Below are 20438 nucleotides of genomic sequence, written 5' to 3'. Positions count from 1 at the left end.
AAAACAGCACTTTCCTCCTGCAAGTATACAAAAATGCATCAAGTAGGACACTCGGCATCTGCTGGTGTCAGGCCCCTCGTGTGGCCGGACATGTGACTTTGTTTTGTGGACACTGCTGGGCCACGACGAGGAGAAGCAACTCTTCAGACTCAGTGCGCTAACACGGTCCGCACACACTTTAGGCCTTGTGTGCTCAGGTGGTTCACTGGGCCACGGCTAAACAGGCTGAAACGGGGACTGAAAAGCGGTTTTTGAGCAGGATTTGGGAATTCTGTGACCGCTCCGGCTCTGGTATGCGTCTGGCAGATAACATTTTAGCCTCATGAGGAAAGTAAATGCTAATCAGAGCTGCCTTGGGCCGTCACGGTTATTCGATTACACTCAGTTCTGAGCCTGACGGACGCACACATTCGCCATTTTTTAACACACAGTGGCTTTAAAGATCATCTCGCGCTTTGATTTGTTATTTTTAATTCTTTTTTTTGTTTGTTTGTTTTTTTATTTCTCAGTTATCCGTCAAAACAGTGAACAGATTTTAGCATTTTAGCGTTAGCCGTCGAGAGCCCTGATTCATTTACTGTCAGTCCTAATTAAGATGTGTTGAAGTGACGTTTCTCTCTTTCTGGTGTTTTTTAGGAGCTACACCATGCTGGCTGTCTGCAGGTCTACAGGCTAAACTCACGCTATCGTCAGTATAGCGCTGGGGGGCGCTGAGAGATGGGGAACACCGCGACCAAGTTCCGCAAAGCGCTGATCAACGGAGACGAGGTTCTAGCGTACCAGCTGTACGAGGGAAACCCGCAGTTTAAAGAGTCTCTGGACCCCAACACCTCGTACGGGGAGCCTTACCAGCACAACACCCCGCTACACTACGCCGCTCGACATGCCATGACTCGCATTCTCAGGTAAAACACACTGGGTTGCCAGATTGCTTCTACAGTTTCCAACAAAAAAGTTCAATACTCACCTTTTAACCAACATAGATCAATAATAAGCTTTTTATCTTATGTTAACTGCTGATATCTTGCCTTGAAGAATTTGCAAAAAATTGCAAGCATTCAAGTTGCCACTAGATGGTGCTGTTTTACGTAACTTTTAGCGTCTCTGCCAAACATCTAAAAAAAATGCCTAACAATGAAACTGAAATAATGAAAAAAAAAAAATTCGACAATTTGATTTGTTCGTGCTTCTTATTTCCATAACTTGCAGCAGTAATGGCGGTAATATTCATAGTACTTGATAGCGTTGTTAAGAAGACCACGTCGCCGTGCTGGTAGGAAAGCTGTACCGTAAGAGTGCAGTATTCCGTACAGTACTTCGGCACTTTCCGCGTTTCAGTGGTTGTTGCAGAAATACCCAAAGTCATATAGGATGTAATGATTGGTTGGACTCTGCAAAATCTGCCTAGCAGCCAAAATGCATTTTGATTGGTCACATTTGGGCCAATACTTTTAAAGGAATAAGAAAACAACTTTCATAAAAAAAAGTTTCAAGTTTTATGAAATCTAATTGCAGAAAAAGTGAATTAATATAAAACAATATATGTGAAATGAATGAGGCGACCATGGAAAAAAGGCCTAGTAAAGAAAGTGAGACTGTGGTGTGAAGCTGCTGAGGTCACTTAGCCGACGGCGTAAACTTAGATTAACAGCTCAGTATTAAACATCCGGTGTTTTATGATGATGATCAGTTGTTTTAATATTCGTTGGGGTGTTTAGATCTGCTATAATGCATTTTAACTGGCCGTGAAAGTTTCCCCACCCCATTCACATTCGCATCCCTGTGATTCCCCACCCGCCGTTTTTGGGTCGCGCTGGGTGACGGTCACTATTTACACAGGTTTGATGTCCAAACTCAGCTTAGATGATCTTGCCAACCGTTTTGATGGAAACAAGGATATTTGACAATGTCTCAGATGTTTCACTGATAAATGACAAAGTGGTTTTACACAAACAGGAAAAGTTGCAAGTGTGCGGAACACTGAAGTGTGCGGAACACTGAAGTGTGCGGAACACTGAAGTGTGCGGAACACTGAAGTGTGCGGAACACCGTACTCTTACGTTAACTCTGGCCTCTTTCCACTATCGAGCCAGATGGTTCTCAGGGCTGTGCTGGGCCGTTCCTCGCTGATCTGGACTCGTGAGATGGGTTACGGTTCCTTTTTCCATCTGTTGTATCGCTAAATCAGGACCAGGAAATACTGAAGAAAACTACACGAACGAGTGGCTAACTGCTAACAGGCTAATAGCGACACTCCATGCACCACAAAACACGTTTGGTTCCGTCTGTCACTCCAGCTCTGGTCTCTCTCTCGGCTGCTCTCAGATTCTTTATCCTCTAAACGGGGGTTATTTCAGCATCTGTAACGGAAAGCCTGGACTGCGGTGGGTTTCACCTGTAGCCGGATAACTAGCTACATTAACATCAGCGTCGCCCAGCAGGATAAAGCTCAAAGCACCACAGACTAGTGCTGGGCGATATGGCCTCAAATCAATATCACATTTAATTGAACTTTTTACCTCGATTACGATTAATGAACGATTATTTTGTTTTCGTTTTTCTTTGTTTGTTTGTGTTTTTGCTTGAGATTTCTAAAGAAATGTCCGAACGAGGCTGCAGCGTCAAAGAACAGTTAGAAGTCTGAACGCAAAGTTTAAAGAATCCGAGGACGCGAACCAAAGAAGTGACCGCGCCCTTTTTACGGCTCGAATACATTCTGGGTGATGAGCCCAGCTGTCAGTCAGTGAAGCTTCATGATGGCTCCTGTGATGCTGGTGAAGATGAAGCTGATCCTCCGGGAGCGACTGGCGTTCGTTGGCGGTCGTGATTGTTTACCTCTGGATGAGCCGTGAAGCAGCGTGACGCTCTGTTCTTTAGAGCATGCAGCTCAGTTTAGGAGCTGATCTGTTCAGACTGATGATACAGATCACATTTAAGATCTGAACAGACAAACAAAAAAATCAGATTTGGTGAAAAAATCAGATTTGGGCCACTTTTACATGCTGTGTGAACGTAGCCTTAGCTCCCATGTCGCAGAGTGGACGTGGTGGAGTCACGTGATGCACGCACGGTAGTAAGTTTTTAAGGGGACAGTACATGAACACACAGAGTCGGAAAAGGAACAGAATATAAAAAAAAAATCTAAAAAACCAACGTTGTCAAGATTACGTCGGTTAGAGGTTCTGAATGTTGGTTTCGATTACTTTTCGATCGATCACCCAGCCCAACCACAGACCACATTTTATTTTTTTACATTTCTGTCTTTCGAATTTGTGCTCTCAGATATGAGTCTTTATCCTGTAAACGAGTGTTTGTAATTATAATTTCGCTAGAACTGTGTCTGTACCGCTGTGGGAGGCACCATACACTCACGTTAGCTTAGCCTAGCAAGCTGCAGCTTAAAACAGTACAGAACAGGTTAATTTTCAGCTTTGTCCCTCCACCGCCAATCAACCGTCTTTACTCTCGCTGTTATACGTTTTTTAACATCTATACTTGTGATAGCAGAGCAGCAGTTAGTCGAATCGAACCTGCACTGGGGTGCTTGGATCTCTTTAGCATTAGCTAAGTTAAGTTAGCTAGGAGAGATGAGCCAGCTAGCATTAGCTTAGCTAGGAGGCTCCAGCTTCAGACATCAGAGAAAAGGCTTAATTTCGGCTTTCGGTCCCTTTAACGTCAGCCACTCGACTTCGCTTCCTCAGATTTGAGTCATTGTCAGCTAAATTTGTGTCACTAAAGCTTTTGTTAATCCGAACTGTGCTGTGGTGAGTAGAGATGGCAGCGTGCTAGCTAAGTTAACGCTCATCAGCTACTCTCTCCTGGTTAGTAGCACCGTTTAACATTGAGAAATTGGTGTTGGATTTAAGCTTTGATGTTTATTGAATGGTGGATTTGAAATTGACCGTGGTCTGATTTTGGTGTTTGCAAGAACAGAACTGAATAATTTTGGTTCTGCTCAGAGCAAACTTTACTTTTAAGTTCTGTTTTAAGCCCCTCATTATTCTGTTCCCCCGTCCCTCACAGGTCCTTCCTCTTCAGCAAGGATGGAAACCCCAACAAGCGGAACGTGCACAACGAGACGGCGCTGCACTTGCTGTGCATGGGGCCGCACATTCTGCTGCCAGAGGGGGCGCTGCAGCCTCGCCTGGCCCGGCCGTACGAGGACGAGCGCCGCCGGGCCGACTGCCTGCAGATGATCCTGAAGTGGACCGGCGCCAAGCTGGACCGCGGCGAGTACGAGAGCGCCGACGTCAACGCCACAGACAACAAGAAGAACACGCCGCTGCACTACGCCGCCGCCTCAGGGATGAAGACCTGCGTGGAGGTGGGAACGTGGTTTAAAGTTAGACTCCGGAATTTTTCATCTGAAGATCCATCTGCTGCGTCTGTACTGCACAACACGCTTCCCTGAACTTAGAAAAGAAGAGAAAACCCAATGACTCTACACTTGAAACTATAATAGAAGTCAATGGGCAGGTCCTGAGTTCTGTGCATAAACGATTGAAACGTTTGAAGTTCAAATTTTCGCTTTCTCCGAGGTTTTCTCTTGTCCATGGCGATCAGCAGGCGGAGTCTGTGAAAACTCCTATTAGACAAACACTGAAAATTCATGAAAGCATTCTACAGAGATATGTCTTGACTGGAATTCAGCACCTGCCCACTGACTTCTAAATATGTAGGGCTGCAAAAAAAATCCAAATAATTTGACAGCCGATTATTCACGTGAGTTAATGAGCTAATAATCGATGAATCTGCTTAAATGTAGCCTTTAAATGTGAAGTGGTGCAACAGTAAAATGTCTGAAGATGTTCTGACATACTGAAGTTCTGTTCGCCGCTAAATTACCAACACAGAAAAAACATGGTGCTTTGTTTAAGCCCATAATTTAGAGCCACAGTAAGTACCAAACAAGCTAAAAATAAGTGATAAAATAAAAAAAGTGTCAAACGTAAAAGTAGTTAGCCAGATAAATATACACACATACTCCCCAAATTCATTAGCTTTCCAAACTTCCCAAATTTTATATACATATCGCTGTTGTCAGAAGAAATCCTTGTATCTCCAAAATGGTAACTTTACAGGAGAAAGAAAACACCTGCTTTACTAATTAAGTCAATTGAACCAGACTTTTTTTCCAAGTCATTTTGGGCCGTTTCTTTTTGTCCATTCGTCATGAAATTGGCACACAATGTAAAGGACAACAGGCATTTTCAGATTATGTCAAAAACTGAAAATCGACAAAAATGAAGACAGCAGCGATATACACAAACTCCCCAAATTCATTAACTTTCCAAATTTCCCCTATCCTGAAACTTCCCAAATTCGCCAATAACATACATAAGATACAAAAGATATAAATAAGATTCATATACAAACTTTCCGAACTCCCAAACTTCCCCAATTTCCCCAATCCTCAAACTTCCCAAATTCACTGGTTCCCAAACTTACCAAACTTCTGCACTTCCCAAATTTGTGAGTTTTCCTAAACCTTCCCAATTCCTAAACTTCCCCAATTCCCAGCCTTCTTTTCTGGGGAGGGGTATGTCATAATTGTTGTTTTCTGTGCAGCTTCTGGTGACACGTAACGCAGACCTGTTTGCGGAGAACGAGAATAAGGAGACTCCGTGTGACTGTGCGGAGAAACAGCACCATAAGGAACTGGCCCTCAGTCTGGAATCTCAGATGGTTTTCTCCACAGATCCCAATGCTGAGGACATCGAGGCTGAGTATGCTGCCCTGGACCGCAGAGAGGTGAGCTTTATGAACTAACGTCTGATTAAACTGAGTCTGTTCTACAGTTTCTCATTAGGCTGAATGAATAACTGACTCTAAATGTAGGTATTGTGATATAAACTCAGTCTGTTCTACAGTTTCTCATTAGGCTGAATGAATAACTGACTGTAAATGTAGGTATTGTGATATAAACTGAGTCTGTTCTACAGTTTCTCATTAGGCTGAGTGAATAACCGACTCTAAATGTAGGTATTGTGATATAAACTGAGTCTGTTCTACAGTTTCTCATTAGGCTGAATGAATAACCGACTCTAAATGTAGGTATTGTGATATAAACTGAGTCTGTTCTACAGTTTCTCATTAGGCTGAATGAATAACCGACTCTAAATGTAGGTATTGTGATATAAACTGAGTCTGTTCTGCAGTTTCTCATTAGGCTGAGTGAATAACCGACTCTAAATGTAGGTATTGTGATATAAACTGAGTCTGTTCTGCAGTTTCTCATTAGGCTGAATGAATAACCGACTCTAAATGTAGGTATTGTGATATAAACTGAGTCTGTTCTACAGTTTCTCATTAGGCTGAATGAATAACCGACTCTAAATGTAGGTATTGTGATATAAACTGAGTCTGTTCTACAGTTTCTCATTAGGCTGAATGAATAACCAACTCTAAATTTAGGTATTGTGATATAAACTCAGTCAGTTCTACAGTTTGTCATTAGTTTAACTGGAATTCTGTAAAGCTTGTCTGTACGTGTCCTGTTTCAGTTTTACGAGGGTTTGCGGGTGCAGGACCTGCGGAGGCTGAAGGATATGCTGATAGTGGAGACGGCTGACATGCTTCAGGCTCCTCTCTTCACCGCGGAGGCTCTGCTCAGGGCTCACGGTATGTGCGGCATGCACTTCGCTGAGCTGTTATTAACTAATGTAGCTCATCAAACCAGCTGATCATGGCTGTCCTGACCAAATAGAGGACCAGCCCCACGGTCAGAGTTTAAACATTGTCCGGTCCATAATAAAACATTGATTTTATTTTCTTTAAGAGTTCAACACCTTAGGCAGTGCTCTCTCTTTCGAGAATGAGAATAAATTGTACAGCAGGGGAGGAAAGAAGAAAAATAACAAATTTAACTTACCTAACAAACAAAAGAAAAGCAATTACAATTTCTAACCTAACTGCCTAACTCAGGGGTCGGCAACATGCCGCTCCGAAGCCACATGCGGCTCTTTTACTGTCCTGTTTCGGCTCCACAGCAGAATCTGATTTGTAGGTAAAAATAAAATAATCCTCCTTTACAGTAAAATAAAGCTCTGCTGATCGTTCAACACAGTTTAACAATAAATGGTCTTAAACTCTGGAGTTAATGTAGAACTGCTAGTTCACCCTTTAACCCTGAAGATCAGCACAGACTGCTGGTCACCATAGCAACAGAGACAGCAATCTCACCTAGCTAGTATCTAACGAAACGGCAAACAGAGAGATTTAAGACGAACATCGATAATTTGGAGATAATAATTTGCGTTTAGAATCACTCCAGCTGGTATCCTGATACGTTTAATCTGCAACGAGAAACTGACAAACACTAAAACTTTGCGAGGCTGACGTCAGCTTCTCGTTCTAATTTTCCAGTTCCACCTTAAATGGTGCCTGCTGAAGTCGGCAAATTAGAAGCGACTTCAGCTTTGTGAAAAATCGGAACATTGAGAAATATTTTATAAGAATCTGTTCTACTTTTGGAAAAGTTTCCTGCTGGAGATGTGAGAAAAGCGGCTGTAGCTGAGCTAAGTCTGCGTTTTCGTTTATTATATTTTTTAGCCTTTACTAGGACATCAGCACGTACTGAGACAGATTTACAGCCAAGATGGTAAAATGGACATAAAATTTTGTGGCTCTCAAGGTGGTTTGATAGTTTCTGAAAGGACAAAATGGCTCTTCTTAACATTTGGGCTGTGACCCCTGACCTAACTAAAGCAAACCAGGAGAAAACAGAGGCAAACAAAAATAACCCTCTCTGCCCAAAAAGAGAGATTATATACAGGAGCTCTGTCTCTGAGCAGCCACATTAGCTTAGTGTTTACAGTAAACTTCGATGAAAGTGCTACAACACAGGCTTTATATCTCTGAAAATCTCAACGACAAACAGCAAAGCACCAATAGGCCATACATCAGCATTCACGCTCTCACACAGACACAGCTTCTTTCAAATGACTGGTCAGGGAACTGGGAACGCAACGGAAGCCACGCTAGAAGCAAAGCACCGTACTTCCTCCTGGACGTCTCGTTTTTATAGGCGACTCCCCCTGGTGGTGGCTTAGGGCATCTTCCCTCTGTTCTGTAATCAATACAGAAGACACATTACACAAAAAAATGTTATGACCCTTATGGTCGCAACAGTGGCCATAGAGACACAGCCACACCCCTAGTTAGGGCTGGGCCTTTAATTAAAGAAGAAATCCCGACAACACTTTTCTGTAGGGTGCTGTTTATAAGGCTACATAACACCTACATAAGCTTGTCATGACAACTGACATAACCCTACATAAGTGCTTATAAATGCTTATTTTAAAAGGCGTCATCTGTCATAAAGACTACTTTTTACAAATTTTGATCAAAACTGGCAAATGTAACCTTTCTAGCAAATGATGCCTGATGCAATAAGCACTAATAAACATTTTTCTAGGGTTATGTCAGTTGTCGTGACAAGCTTATGTAGGTGTTATAAAGCTAGCACCCTACAGTAAATTGTTACCCAAATCCCAAATAAGAGAACATTGGTGAATGACAGAGTCTTCGTAAAAACTGCGCAAGTGGGTTTTAAGAAGAAATTTCTTCTTAAGAACGGTTGGTGATTGAGGCCCAGTGACCTTAACGCAAGCTATTTAGCTTCACCTAGCTAACTTAGGTTATTAGTTATTAGATCATTGGTTATTAGAGTCCAGTACACCACTAATGACCCTCAGCAGCTCTCAGACGAATGTGTAACGGATTCCATCTCATGCATTTTTGCTGGAACACTGTTAAAATTTTGGAGCTGTTAAGCTGTTAAAGTTTCTTTGGCACAAGACTCGTAATGGGATCAGTGCTTTCTTTAATTCTCTCCAATTATGTGAGCCGGCCCTGTTCCAGATGAGTGGGGCCCATGAGGAAAATAGGGCAGAGTACCGCTTCACCATGCTTTCTATTATTATGACTCTGGCCTCTCTGGAGACGGAGAGCAGTTAAACAGTGCAGTTTCACTTCCAGTCTGAATTCTCGCCCATCAGACTGGGCACATGCTAAACGACTAAACGGCTAGTTTTGTTTCTTTTTCTAAGGATAGACATTCAACAGCAACAACAATTCCATTCATGTGTTAATTTCCACTCATATATCCTTTCATACATCTTATAACACAAACCTCTCCTGCTTTTTTTTATTCTTTGAAAGTTCCTTGAATTGAGCATTCCCAAAATATATGCCAGTGGCCAGCGCCCTGTTCCCCACACATCCTCCAACATCCTCGATTTTCTGTAGGTTTCTGCTTTGGAGTAATAAAAAAATCGAGTAACACATTCTCAATCAGAGTAAACGGCTTGTTTAATTAAGATTTCGAGTTAAGGAAGTGATTTTTAATGTGGTCTGGGGTTCCATTTTGCACTGTGGTGTTGTAGAGAGCCTTTAATTAGCAGTTACGGAGCTGCAGGATCAGAGTCTGTTATTCTTGCAGAACAGTCATGTTGATTTTGGCCATTCAGAGTGGTTTGGTGTGAAATAGTTCGTTGTAAAGACTCTTCTCAAAATCTTCTCAAAACTATCATAAAACAGCGTCTCAGTCATCAGGCAGTGAATTCGTAACCGTTTCCTCTAATAGGTTTCTGTGAGGGAGCTTTTAGAGGTGGACTTCTGGTTCCTATAGACTCTGAACGACTCTGTTTACATCTCAACCATTTAATTATGCAGAAAATTTGGAAAAAAAAGTTGGAGTTTCCCTTTAAGTATGTTTATTGTGTCTGAAATGAGAACAGAGCCCATGTTTATGTTTATATGACGGCGTAGTCAGGCCTAACCCGTCATTTTGAAGAGGAAGATACAGAGAGTTGTTGTGTGAAGCTGGACTTTGAGCTTCTGTTGTTGAAAATCGCGAGTCAAGCAGAACTTCTATGGTTGAGGCTCTTGTACAATAAGAGGTTACTCATTATTGATTATGACATGTTTGACCCACTTTAGGCCTTTTTTTAAGCTTGTGAGAGTTTTTTTCTGAACCTCTGTGCAAATTTGAATGTGCTTCTGCTTCAGGGTCCTGTGAGCGAACATCTGGAAGGAATAGTTTTGGGCTTGGGGGAGGTTTGGGTTTCCTCTGGATTCAGACCAGGACTTTATCTGAACTTAATCTCTCCACTGATAACATCACAAGGCTGAGGCGAGACTAATTACACGTTGACCTTTTGTCCTCTGATGTCACTCACTTCATTTAAGAATGATAGACAAGCACAATTTATGCATTAGACTTCATTTAAGGTAAATTAAATACATCTTCGTCTGGTGTTGTCGGCCTGTTCAGGCCAGGACTATATTTTCGGTCCTGGGCGATGTTTCGATATCTTACTATAATCGAGATCAGTTCTTTCATGATACTCTTTTCATGGTATATGATGGGTGTGGACAGCACTTAGAGAATAGTATGGTCATGATGCAATGTAGTGGATTGGGATTGGATGTCCCGATCCCCTACAGTAGATCGGAATTCGGGGTCAGATGTCATGTCACGATCTGGCATAGTGGATAGGGATTGGATATCATGTTACAATACAATACAGTGGATAGGGATTGGATATCATGTTACAATACAATACAGCAGATAGGGATTGGATTCATGTTGCAGTCAAATACAGTGGTTAGGAATTGGATATCATAATACGATCTGATACAGTGGATAGGAATTAGATGTCGTACTATGATCCGATACAGCAGATAGGGATCGGATTCACGTTAAAATCTGATACAGTGGGTAGGATTCATGTTACAGTCCGATACAGTGAATTAGATTCATGTTATGATCCGACACAGTGGAACGGATTCATGTCACAGTCCGATACAGTGGAACGGATTCATGTTAAAGTCCAATACAGCGGATAGGATTCATGTTATGATCCGATACAGCGGATAGGGATTGGATGTCATGTTACAGTCCAATACAGTGTATAGGGATGGGATTTCAAGTTATGATCCGGTACAGTGGATAGGGATTGGATGTCATATTAACATCCAACACAGCGAATAGGGATTGGATATCATGTCACATGTAAAATAAATATAATCAACACAGGCATTAAACTGTACAGTAAACTACACAAACAGTAAGTACAGAACAATAAGCAGGAAAACAGAGTGCAGTTCTGAACAACACTGACCGGCTGTATTGTTTAACGGTGTAAACCGTAAACTTGTATAGAGAACAGTACACTCATCCCGTTCTCCCTCTTCCACTCAGACTGGGACAGAGAGAAGCTTCTGGAAGCGTGGATGTCCAATGCTGAGGACTGCTGTCAGCGATCCGGTGTTCTGATGCCCACTCCACCACCCCGAGGCTATAACGCCTGGGATACACTCCCATCGCCCCGAACCCCACGCACCACCCGCTCTTCCATCACCTCTCCTGACGAGATCAGCCTCTCCCCGGCCGACGATGATCACTCCCTGGTGAGGAGACAGAGACACTATTTGGTTTACAGAATTCCAGAGAGATAATTTCGTTTTCGCAATACCAGAAAGAGGATTATTGTTTATGGAATTCAAGATACAGAATTTGTTTAACGTATTTCCGAAGAGAGGAACGGTTTATGCAATTTCAGAGAGAGAATTTTTGTATATGGAATATCGAAGGTAGATTTTTGTTTACAGAATTCCTCAGAGGATTTTGGTAAAGATGCTGCAGAGAGGGGATTTAGTTTACTTAATTCCAAAGATGTTAATTGGTTTATGGAGATCCAAAGTTATTATTTGGCTTTACGCATTTCCAAAGTTAGATTCTGGTTTAGGGAATCTCAGAGAGAGGATTTGGTTTATGGACTTTCAGAGGGAGGATTGGATTTACAGAATTCCACAAAGAGGTTTTTTGGTTTATAGAATTCCTGAGAGTTCAGATAAATTCTGTTATAAACATGTTATCAACTCCCAAATTGGTGTACACACAGAAGAGTTCTTCACGCTTTTCCCGTCCACACAAAAACACTGAAAACAGTTTTCAAAAATCTGCCCCAGGTAGACCTGTTTCAAAAACCTCCAATTTCAGCGACTGTAAATGCAGTTCTTGTTTTGACAGGAGGCCAAAACACAGCACAGATAATCCTAAATTTTCCAAAATATCCGGATTTGTGTGGGTGGGGCCTCAGAGATAAGCTCCTCATTAGCTCTAGATGTAATCTATGGGCCATTTTACCCAAAATCTGCTGAGGGTCAGTCTCTCAAGAGAACTCTCAAGAAGTTCAGTTAGCACTTCATGGCTCTGGACTGTCGAGCCGTTCAGAAAGTCCTCAGTCAGCTGCAGCACAGTCAGTCCTTTCAGATATCAGTGTAGACATTGTGCTCAGACAAAGCGTTCTGTTCCCCTCAGATTCGACAGTAAAACCACAGTCTGCACCACAGAGCAGCTCTTTACTACGGCACGCAGTGGACACAGTATGAGCTCACCATATCCTCGTTTCAGAGTTACTGCTGAGAAGTCTGTATATTGTCCCTCACAGTTGTTCTAAAATGTTAAATATGGTCATTATAAAATCTACTGTGATGCTCTTCTGAGTATGATGTGTATAATATATAAGAACATCTATAACACTGAACAGCTGGATCGTAATGAAGTCAGATTTAGACCAGTTATAGAGCTGTAAACAACTATGGGATGGCAGCCCATCATGACGTCATCTTATTTTATTCATTTATTTTTACCAGTAGTTAGGATTTTTTTCCTGTTTCATCTTTAATAGCTATTTTTTTTTGCAAAAGTGTAACTGAATAAATCACTGTGCTGATAGTTTTTCAGCTTTTTTTAGTGTAGTTCTGCTATTTTTCTTCCAACCTGTTCACAAACCTCAGAAAAGCTAAATGTGGTGATGGTGATATTGAGTCTTGTGAAAATGTCTTAAAGTTTTGGTTTTTTATGGAGTTACATTTTTGTTTTGTGGAGTTCTGGAGACTGTTTTTGTTTATGGAATTGCATAAATAGGATTTTTGTTAATGGAATTTCAGAAAGAGCATTTGGTTTACGGAATTCCAGAGGTAACATTTTTTTTTTTATTCATGGATTACCAGAGATAAGGTTTGGCTTATGGAATTCTGTACATAGAATGTTGTTTATGGAATACTGTGCATGGGATTTTGTCTGTGGAATTGTAGAGATAGAAGTTTCATTTATGAAATTACAGAGATAAGATTTTTGTTCACGGAATTTCAGAAAGAGGATTTGGTGTATGGAATTCCATATATAGGATTTGGTTTACAGAATTCCAAAGATAAGATTTTTATTTATGGATTTCCAGAAATAAGATTTGGTTTATGGAATTCTGTATATAGGATGCTATTTATGGAATACTGTATAAAGGATTTGGTCTATGGAATTATTTGTTTGTGGAATTCTGGAGATAGGATTTTTGTTTACAGAATTCCCTAGGTAGGGTTTTGTTCATGGAATTTCAGAAATAAGATTTTTGTTTATGGAATTCCATATATATGATTTGGTTTACAGAATTCCAAAGATAAAATTTTTATTTATGGATTTCCAGAAATAAGATTTGATGTATGGAATTCTGTACATAGGATGTTATTTATGGAATACTGTATAAAGGATTTGGTCTATAAAATTATTTGTTTGTGGAATTCTGGATTTTTGTTTACTGAATTGCATAGATAGGGTTTTATTCATGGAATTCCAGAGATAAGATTTTTGTTTACAGAATTTCAGAAAGAGGATTTGGTTTGTGGAATTCCAGAGATATAATTTGGTTTATAGAATTCCTAAAAGAGGATTTAGTTGACTTAATTTCAGAGATAGGATTTGGTTTACTGAATTTGCGACATACGATTCCCTTAACTCTTATTTTGGCTTCCTCAGCTGAGCTGAAATTGGGTTAAGCTCCGTCTGATGAATGATTGCAAAGTAAAGCGAAAAGCTTCTGTGAAAAATCCCGACTTGTTTGTTTTGTTTTCTCTCTTAGTGCGGAATCTGTATGTGCACCGCCTCCATGTTTGAAGAGCCTGTTGATATTCCATGTGGACACGTTTTCTGCCGGGCATGCTGGGAAAGGTAAGAGTTACTCCCTACCACAACCCCAACATCAAATATTTTCAGAAAGTTTTCTTGACCACTTGAAACATGTATTGGCCCTTTATGTCACCACATGTGGACTTTTAAAATAAAGATAATAATCATAATTAACATCATCTTCCACCAGGCACCAGTAGTTTCGTAGCAGTGGGCTTTTTGTGACATAACCATTAGATTATTCCAGTGATTTCTAAGAACTGGAACTATTTCACACAGAATGTAGACGGACACACGAATCCACCAGTTCCACACGGTGAGAGGCAGATGACGTGTATCTCAGCCCCTCTTCATAGGCTCATAACTCCGGATGTGAGTCTCGTATGATCTCATGATAAGATGGAATGGAAAGGGCGACTCTACAGATTCAGGAAGTGTTTGAACTGGATTTCTGAGCTGGATCATCACAAAGATACAGAAACAGATATTGACACAGAGAATCTGACGCTCAGGCGAGTTCGTGGACCCCAGAGGATTAAAGCAAAGCTGGCTTTGGGTTTTAATTTGACAAAAGTATTGTTCAGGAGTCGGTATCAAACTCCATGTATCTGTATCGGTATTGAAAATTCTGATTAATACTCAGTCCGAGTCATGCATGTTCTGTCCTGCAGCTTTCTGAACCTGAAGATCCAGGAAGGTGAAGCCCATAACATTTTCTGCCCAGCCTACGACTGCTTCCAGCTGGTTCCTGTGGAGGTCATAGAGAGTGTGGTGTCCAGAGAGATGGACAAGCGCTACCTGCAGTTTGACATTAAGGTATTAACTTCATTATTGACCACACTGGTATCTGTTATTACTGTGCAATTTGTCTTCTTGTGCTAACCATAGGGTGGAAGACTTAAGACTAAAGTCTGACTCACATCTAAACATGATGTCATTTTTCGTCACAGACTGTGATTTTGCAGGCTGGGGATACTGCAGGGTCACTATCTGCCACTATAAACACTCAGAGAACCCTTTGTATGACGAAAGGGTTTTTGCATCGTAAAAAGGTTCTTCAGATTGATGGAGAATGTGCTGTTTATGGTTATATTTTTTTAAAAGGGTTCTATATAGCACCAAAAGGGTTCTACTATTGGTACAAGCTTGACATCGTAACAGTAGCAGAACCCTTTTGCGTGCTATATAGCATCCTTTTCTAATGCAACCCCATTTCCAAAAAAGTTGGGACACTGTGCAAAATGTAAATAAAAACCAAATTTAATAATGTGCCAATGATTTAAACAAAGACATCAAATCAAATGTTGAAACTGAGAATTTTTATTGTTTTTTGAAAAATATATGCTCATTGTGCATTGTTTCTTTGGGTGTTTATGGTTCTAAATAGAACCGGTTTCTTTACTAAAGAACCTTGAAGAACAATCATTTTAATTTGAGTATAGTTTGGACTAAAATTTCAGGCCTGATTGAAACTTGAAGAGGTTTTACTAATTTCATATATAGCTGCTAATTGGTTGCCCCTCAGAGAAACTCCAGTCACATTATTGAACTTCTTCTCAAAGCAGCTTCATTGCGCAGAGTGAAATCAGGACAGCATGGCAGATTAGATCTGAGCTATAATGGGGAAATGACTGTAACAGTGACGGCCTCTAAATGACTCACTGCAAAACCCCATAACCATTATGTAGTCATTACAGTAGTATAGTCATTATGTTGCCATAACGACTCTAAATCTTCTGCTGGGATGCATCAGTCATGTTCTGTAATACTGCTCAGGGTCAGAGGTCGCTTCCCCACACAGTCACAGTCTCGTGCTGTTGGTGAAAATTAACCCAAATCCTTCTTGCATAGTAACACATTTCAGCTTGTGATAACAGACCAGCTCTGCTGTTTGTGTCCAGTGTTTATTTGTGTGACTGCATATACAGTTTGAACTGGTTAGACATTGAGGTGCTTTCAAAACAGTACTTTTATTCATTTTTCCAAAACAGCCGATGGCCGATGCGCTTAATTAATAGAGTAGTCTAAAAACAGATAAACAACACATTCTGTCTCTAACTAAACACATCAGAGTTACTTTTAACACAAAATGTGCAAAATAAGAAAACCATACGACACAAAAAGTGTTAAAACAGGTGACTCAAGTGTTATTTAACATCACTATTTAGATTGTGAGTGAATTAATCGATCAGTCAATTAATCAAGTAATCAATTAACCTTTTTAAAAAACCGAGTACATTGTGGGTGACCCTCGTTTGCAGTTTAGCGGCACATTATGCAAAAAAGGACAGCGTGAAAAGAGTAAATGTACATTTATGATAGTAAAAGTACAGAAAATAAATTATCAACAAAAAATGAGTATTAAAACAGTACATAAAATGAAAAATTAGAAAATGTTAAGACAGATGAGAAAAACCAGAACAGTCAATTAAAACTGTTAAGCACATTGGTAATAAAAATAAATAAAAAATAGTAATAAAAGTAAGTAAATAGAACTACTGAGTTGGGTGAGAGCAAGAGGAAGTCAAACAGTATGAAAACAACAATAATTATAATGATAAAATGATAATAAAAATAAAAATAAATAATATAAATGACAGTAAAAAGTAATAAATCAACCAAGAAATCAACTGTAATAACAATATAAAATACAACAGTGAGCGCTAACTCTAGAGCTAACCGGTGCAGTGGTAGGCGGTGAGACTTGTGGGCTTCTTCACCAGGTTTTTCCTCCTCTGTGGTTGATGTTTCAATTAGTTTAAGAACGCTGAGAACAGAGAAGTATCCTTTTATTATTTTTGGTTCTAGCTAGCACAAGCTAGATTAGTTAGCCTAGCTGTGCTGACTCTGACTGTGTGTGTGTGTACATACATGTGTGTGTGTGTGTGTGTGTGTGTGTGTATGTGTATGTGTATGTATGTGTATGTGTATGTATGTATGTATGTATGTATATATATATATATATATATATATATATATATATATATATATATATATATGCATGAATAAACACAATGTGTCTGTATATTAAATATTTTAGAATAACTTTTAGATCTCTCTCTTTGTCTGTCTCTCTCTCTCTCTCTCTCTCTCTCTCTCTATCTCTCTATCTCTCTCTCTCTCAGGCGTTTGTGGAGAATAACCCGGTGATCCGGTGGTGCCCGCGGGCAGGCTGTGACCGGGCAGTGCGGTTGGCAGGGCAGGGACCAGGTGCCAGCGCCTCGGACCCCCTCAGCTTCCCTCTGCTGCAGGCCCCCGCCGTGGACTGTGGGAAGGGTCATCTCTTCTGCTGGTCAGTGATGGTCACCAACACATACATTCCCCTCTCCCCACCCCCCGTCTCATTCCCCGAGAGAATCGGCGATGTACCAGTTGAAATTCTTTCAGTGTGAAAATGATGAAAGTCCCTCGATGATCTTATTCAGATTTCCCATTTCATCTTAAATTATGCTGCAGTTGCATTCTTGCAATTCAGACATTCTGCCTTTAAATGGTGTACCACCTTAAGTGGTACATCAGTTACATTCCACCTTAAATGGTGCAGAAGCTACTTTCTGGCACCTGGACCATTTGGCTGCACGATTTAAGGCGTAAAACCTTTTAAACTTTAGCCTTGTAGAAGTGCCAGAATGTAACTGCTGTAAAATTTTAAGGTGGAACGCCTGACCTGACAAAATATAATTCCTGCACCGTTTAAGGTGGAAAGCCTTAAGTGCCATAATGTAACAGCTGGACCTTAAAAGTGGTGCAGCAGTTACGTTCTGGCATTTCAGGCATTCCACCTTAAATGGTACATCAGTTACATTCTGGCACTTCAGGCGTTCCACCTTAAATGGTACAGCAGTTACATTCTGGCACTTCAGGCGTTCCACCTTAAATGGTAAAGCAGTTACATTCTGGTGCCAGAATGCTGCACCATTTAAGGTGGAACAGCTTTTTAACCTTAGCCTTGTAGAAATTTGGATATGAAAAAACGTTCAGTGCCGTTTTTGCTGGGCCAAGAGAAGCCGAGTTAGAAAGCAGTGTTGACAGATTTATCTATTTACACATCGTTCAGTTCTGTTTTTATTATTTGCACAATAATAACAGCAGCTCATTTTCACTTCAGATGAAAAGTGTAAATAAAATAAAACACAAGAAAACGTAGATCATGAGCTCTTTAAAGCTCCCAGCTCGTGATCACCTCCGTATATCAGAGTGGTATGAGGCAGAAGCATGTATGTGCCGTCTGTGTGGTTTCTGGCGTGTTAAAGGACTGAGCGTGCCCTCCCTGCAGGTCTGGGCATTCTGCCCCCACTACTCCAGGTCTGTATGATGTACTGATTGTGCCAGGCCTCCTCATTACCCGTACCTCAGCGCCTTCACTCCTCTCTCGGTTTTCTCGCTGCATATGCTGTGTGAGTTTATTCACTACTCACAGCTCTGAGCGAAAGACTGTAGAAGGAATATAACAGTTTCTGCAAGTCCAACTAAAAGCACACCATTAAAGTAACCAGTCATTTTTACTGTGCTGCAATAATAATAACAACAACAATAATAATAATAATAATAATAATAATAAGGCAGTGTCTGTTTACACTAAGTGAAAATAGCTTTAGCCACACAGCCTGGCAATTTGCACTAACTCCTGGTAAATCAAGTGACAATCGCCTGAAGTGTTCCATCTTAAATGGTGCAGCAGATACATTCTGTCACATCAGGCATTCCACCTTAAACGGTGCAGCAGTTAAATGGCTCCTCGGGTGCTGAACCGGACTGCTGCACCATTTGGCTGCACTATTTAAGGTGGAACGACTTTTAAACTTGAGCCTTGTAGTGGCAGAATGTACCTGCTGCACCATTTAAGGTGGAACGCCTGACCTGACAAAAAGTATTTGCTGCACCATTTAAGGTAGAGCACCTGACATGAGAGAATGTAACTGCTGCATAATTTAAGGTGGAATGCCTTAGGCGCCGTAATGTAAAAGCTGCACCATTTAAGGTGGAACGCCTGAAGTGCCAGAATGTAACCGCTGCACTTTTTAAGGTGGAATGGCTTAAGTGCCAGAATGTAACTGCTGCACCATTTAAGGTGGAACACCTGACATGAGAGAATATAACTGCTGCATAATTTAAGGTGGAACGCCTTAGGCGCCATAATGTAACTGCTACCAACAGCTTTGTGCCTCAAACTGTGTGGACAGTCAAACCGCAACATCGTATGACACTTTGTTATCTATAAACATGGACCAAAATACAGGCTCAATTCAGCCTTTAACACGACTGCTACTGTTTTCCGCTGCTCTAACATACTTATCAAGTTTCTCCACATAAACAAGTCTATTCGAGATTCCTGAACACAGATTGAGGAGAGTATGTGGTGATTTAGGCCGTGCTAATTGGTGGGGTGTTTGCTTTTATTACTTGTGAGCTACATTAGCCTCGTGGCTCCGGTGATAAAAGCAAAGCAAACTTCAGACACCAAACACATCTCGGCTGGTCGAGCTCATCTGGCATGAAGGAGAAAAGTGTGGAAATTAGATTTTTTTGCTGAACTGTCTCTCACGTTACGGTGTTTTTATTCTGTGTGACGTTACAGGGAGTGTCAGGGCGAGGCTCACGAACCCTGCGACTGCCAGACGTGGAAGATGTGGCTGCAGAAAGTCACCGACATGAAGCCAGAAGAACGTAAGCATGACTTTATCACACACACATTCACAGATAGGGCTGCACTGGGTAAATGAAGTGAAACCAGGAGCGGAATTTTGGATCACAGATCGGAGCGCTCAGGCATTCAGAAAGGAAAGAAAACTTATTGAATAGAATTATTGAAATCGAATAAACCCGTATTTAAGCAGTAGAACCCGAGAGGGAGTGTGTTATCGTGAAATAACATCACGGCTGTGATTTGGTCGCCGTAGATCATCACAGCCGTGATGTTATTGCCGATAACACACTCCTCGAGTGTTCTACTGCTTTAATACAACAGTTAAATAAATAAAGTAATAAATTAATAAACTGGGCCGTGAACGCGGCGTTTAATATGTTTTAATGTTCGCAGTTCCTTCACCAAATTATAGTTCCTTAACGAGCAGCTTGTTGCTACGTCAGAGTAACGAGCTCCGCCCACTCGCTGCACAGCCGGCAGTTCGTTCTCCAGCTCCTTACACTAAATTCCCAAACTGTCATCACCACTGAGCAGCTTTTCAGTCGGCAGCTGAGACAGAAGAACAGCTGAACAACCTGGAATCAGCCAGAAATGAATCCAACACCATTCGCCAAACTAAATGGGCTGTAAGATGCTTTACAGACTGGCTGGAACAAAACAACACTAATACTGATCCAGCAAAAACTGACAAAACTGAGCTGAACTTGATATTGCGGCAGTTTTACGGCTCAGTCTGATTTGGTCGGACTCTGAAGATCAGACTACACGTTTGGCGAATGGTGTTGGGTTCATTTCTGGCTGATTCCAGGTTGCTTAGCT

The 20438-nt window shown here is 41.0% G+C and overlaps 1 protein-coding gene across 2 annotated transcripts in view; it reads left to right on the top strand.

Annotated features, from left to right (window-relative positions):
- ankib1b (ankyrin repeat and IBR domain containing 1b) overlaps positions 1 to 20438 on the top strand; it is a 41399-nt gene that overhangs the window by 6714 nt on the left and 14247 nt on the right. For both annotated transcript variants that reach the window (XM_036596352.1, XM_036596341.1), the window contains exons 2-10: positions 637 to 905; positions 4024 to 4324; positions 5569 to 5751; positions 6504 to 6621; positions 11207 to 11415; positions 13926 to 14014; positions 14644 to 14788; positions 17098 to 17264; positions 19551 to 19639. In XM_036596352.1, coding sequence (XP_036452245.1) covers positions 718 to 905; positions 4024 to 4324; positions 5569 to 5751; positions 6504 to 6621; positions 11207 to 11415; positions 13926 to 14014; positions 14644 to 14788; positions 17098 to 17264; positions 19551 to 19639 — 1489 coding nt within the window. In that variant the 5' untranslated portion in view covers positions 637 to 717. The remainder of the gene's footprint in view (positions 1 to 636; positions 906 to 4023; positions 4325 to 5568; positions 5752 to 6503; positions 6622 to 11206; positions 11416 to 13925; positions 14015 to 14643; positions 14789 to 17097; positions 17265 to 19550; positions 19640 to 20438) is intronic.

Source organism: Colossoma macropomum, unplaced genomic scaffold (assembly GCF_904425465.1).
Source record: "Colossoma macropomum unplaced genomic scaffold, Colossoma_macropomum, whole genome shotgun sequence".
Taxonomy (NCBI): domain Eukaryota; kingdom Metazoa; phylum Chordata; class Actinopteri; order Characiformes; family Serrasalmidae; genus Colossoma; species Colossoma macropomum.
The sequence above is the reverse complement of the archived record's forward strand: the minus strand, read 5'-3'. Positions and strand labels throughout refer to the sequence as shown.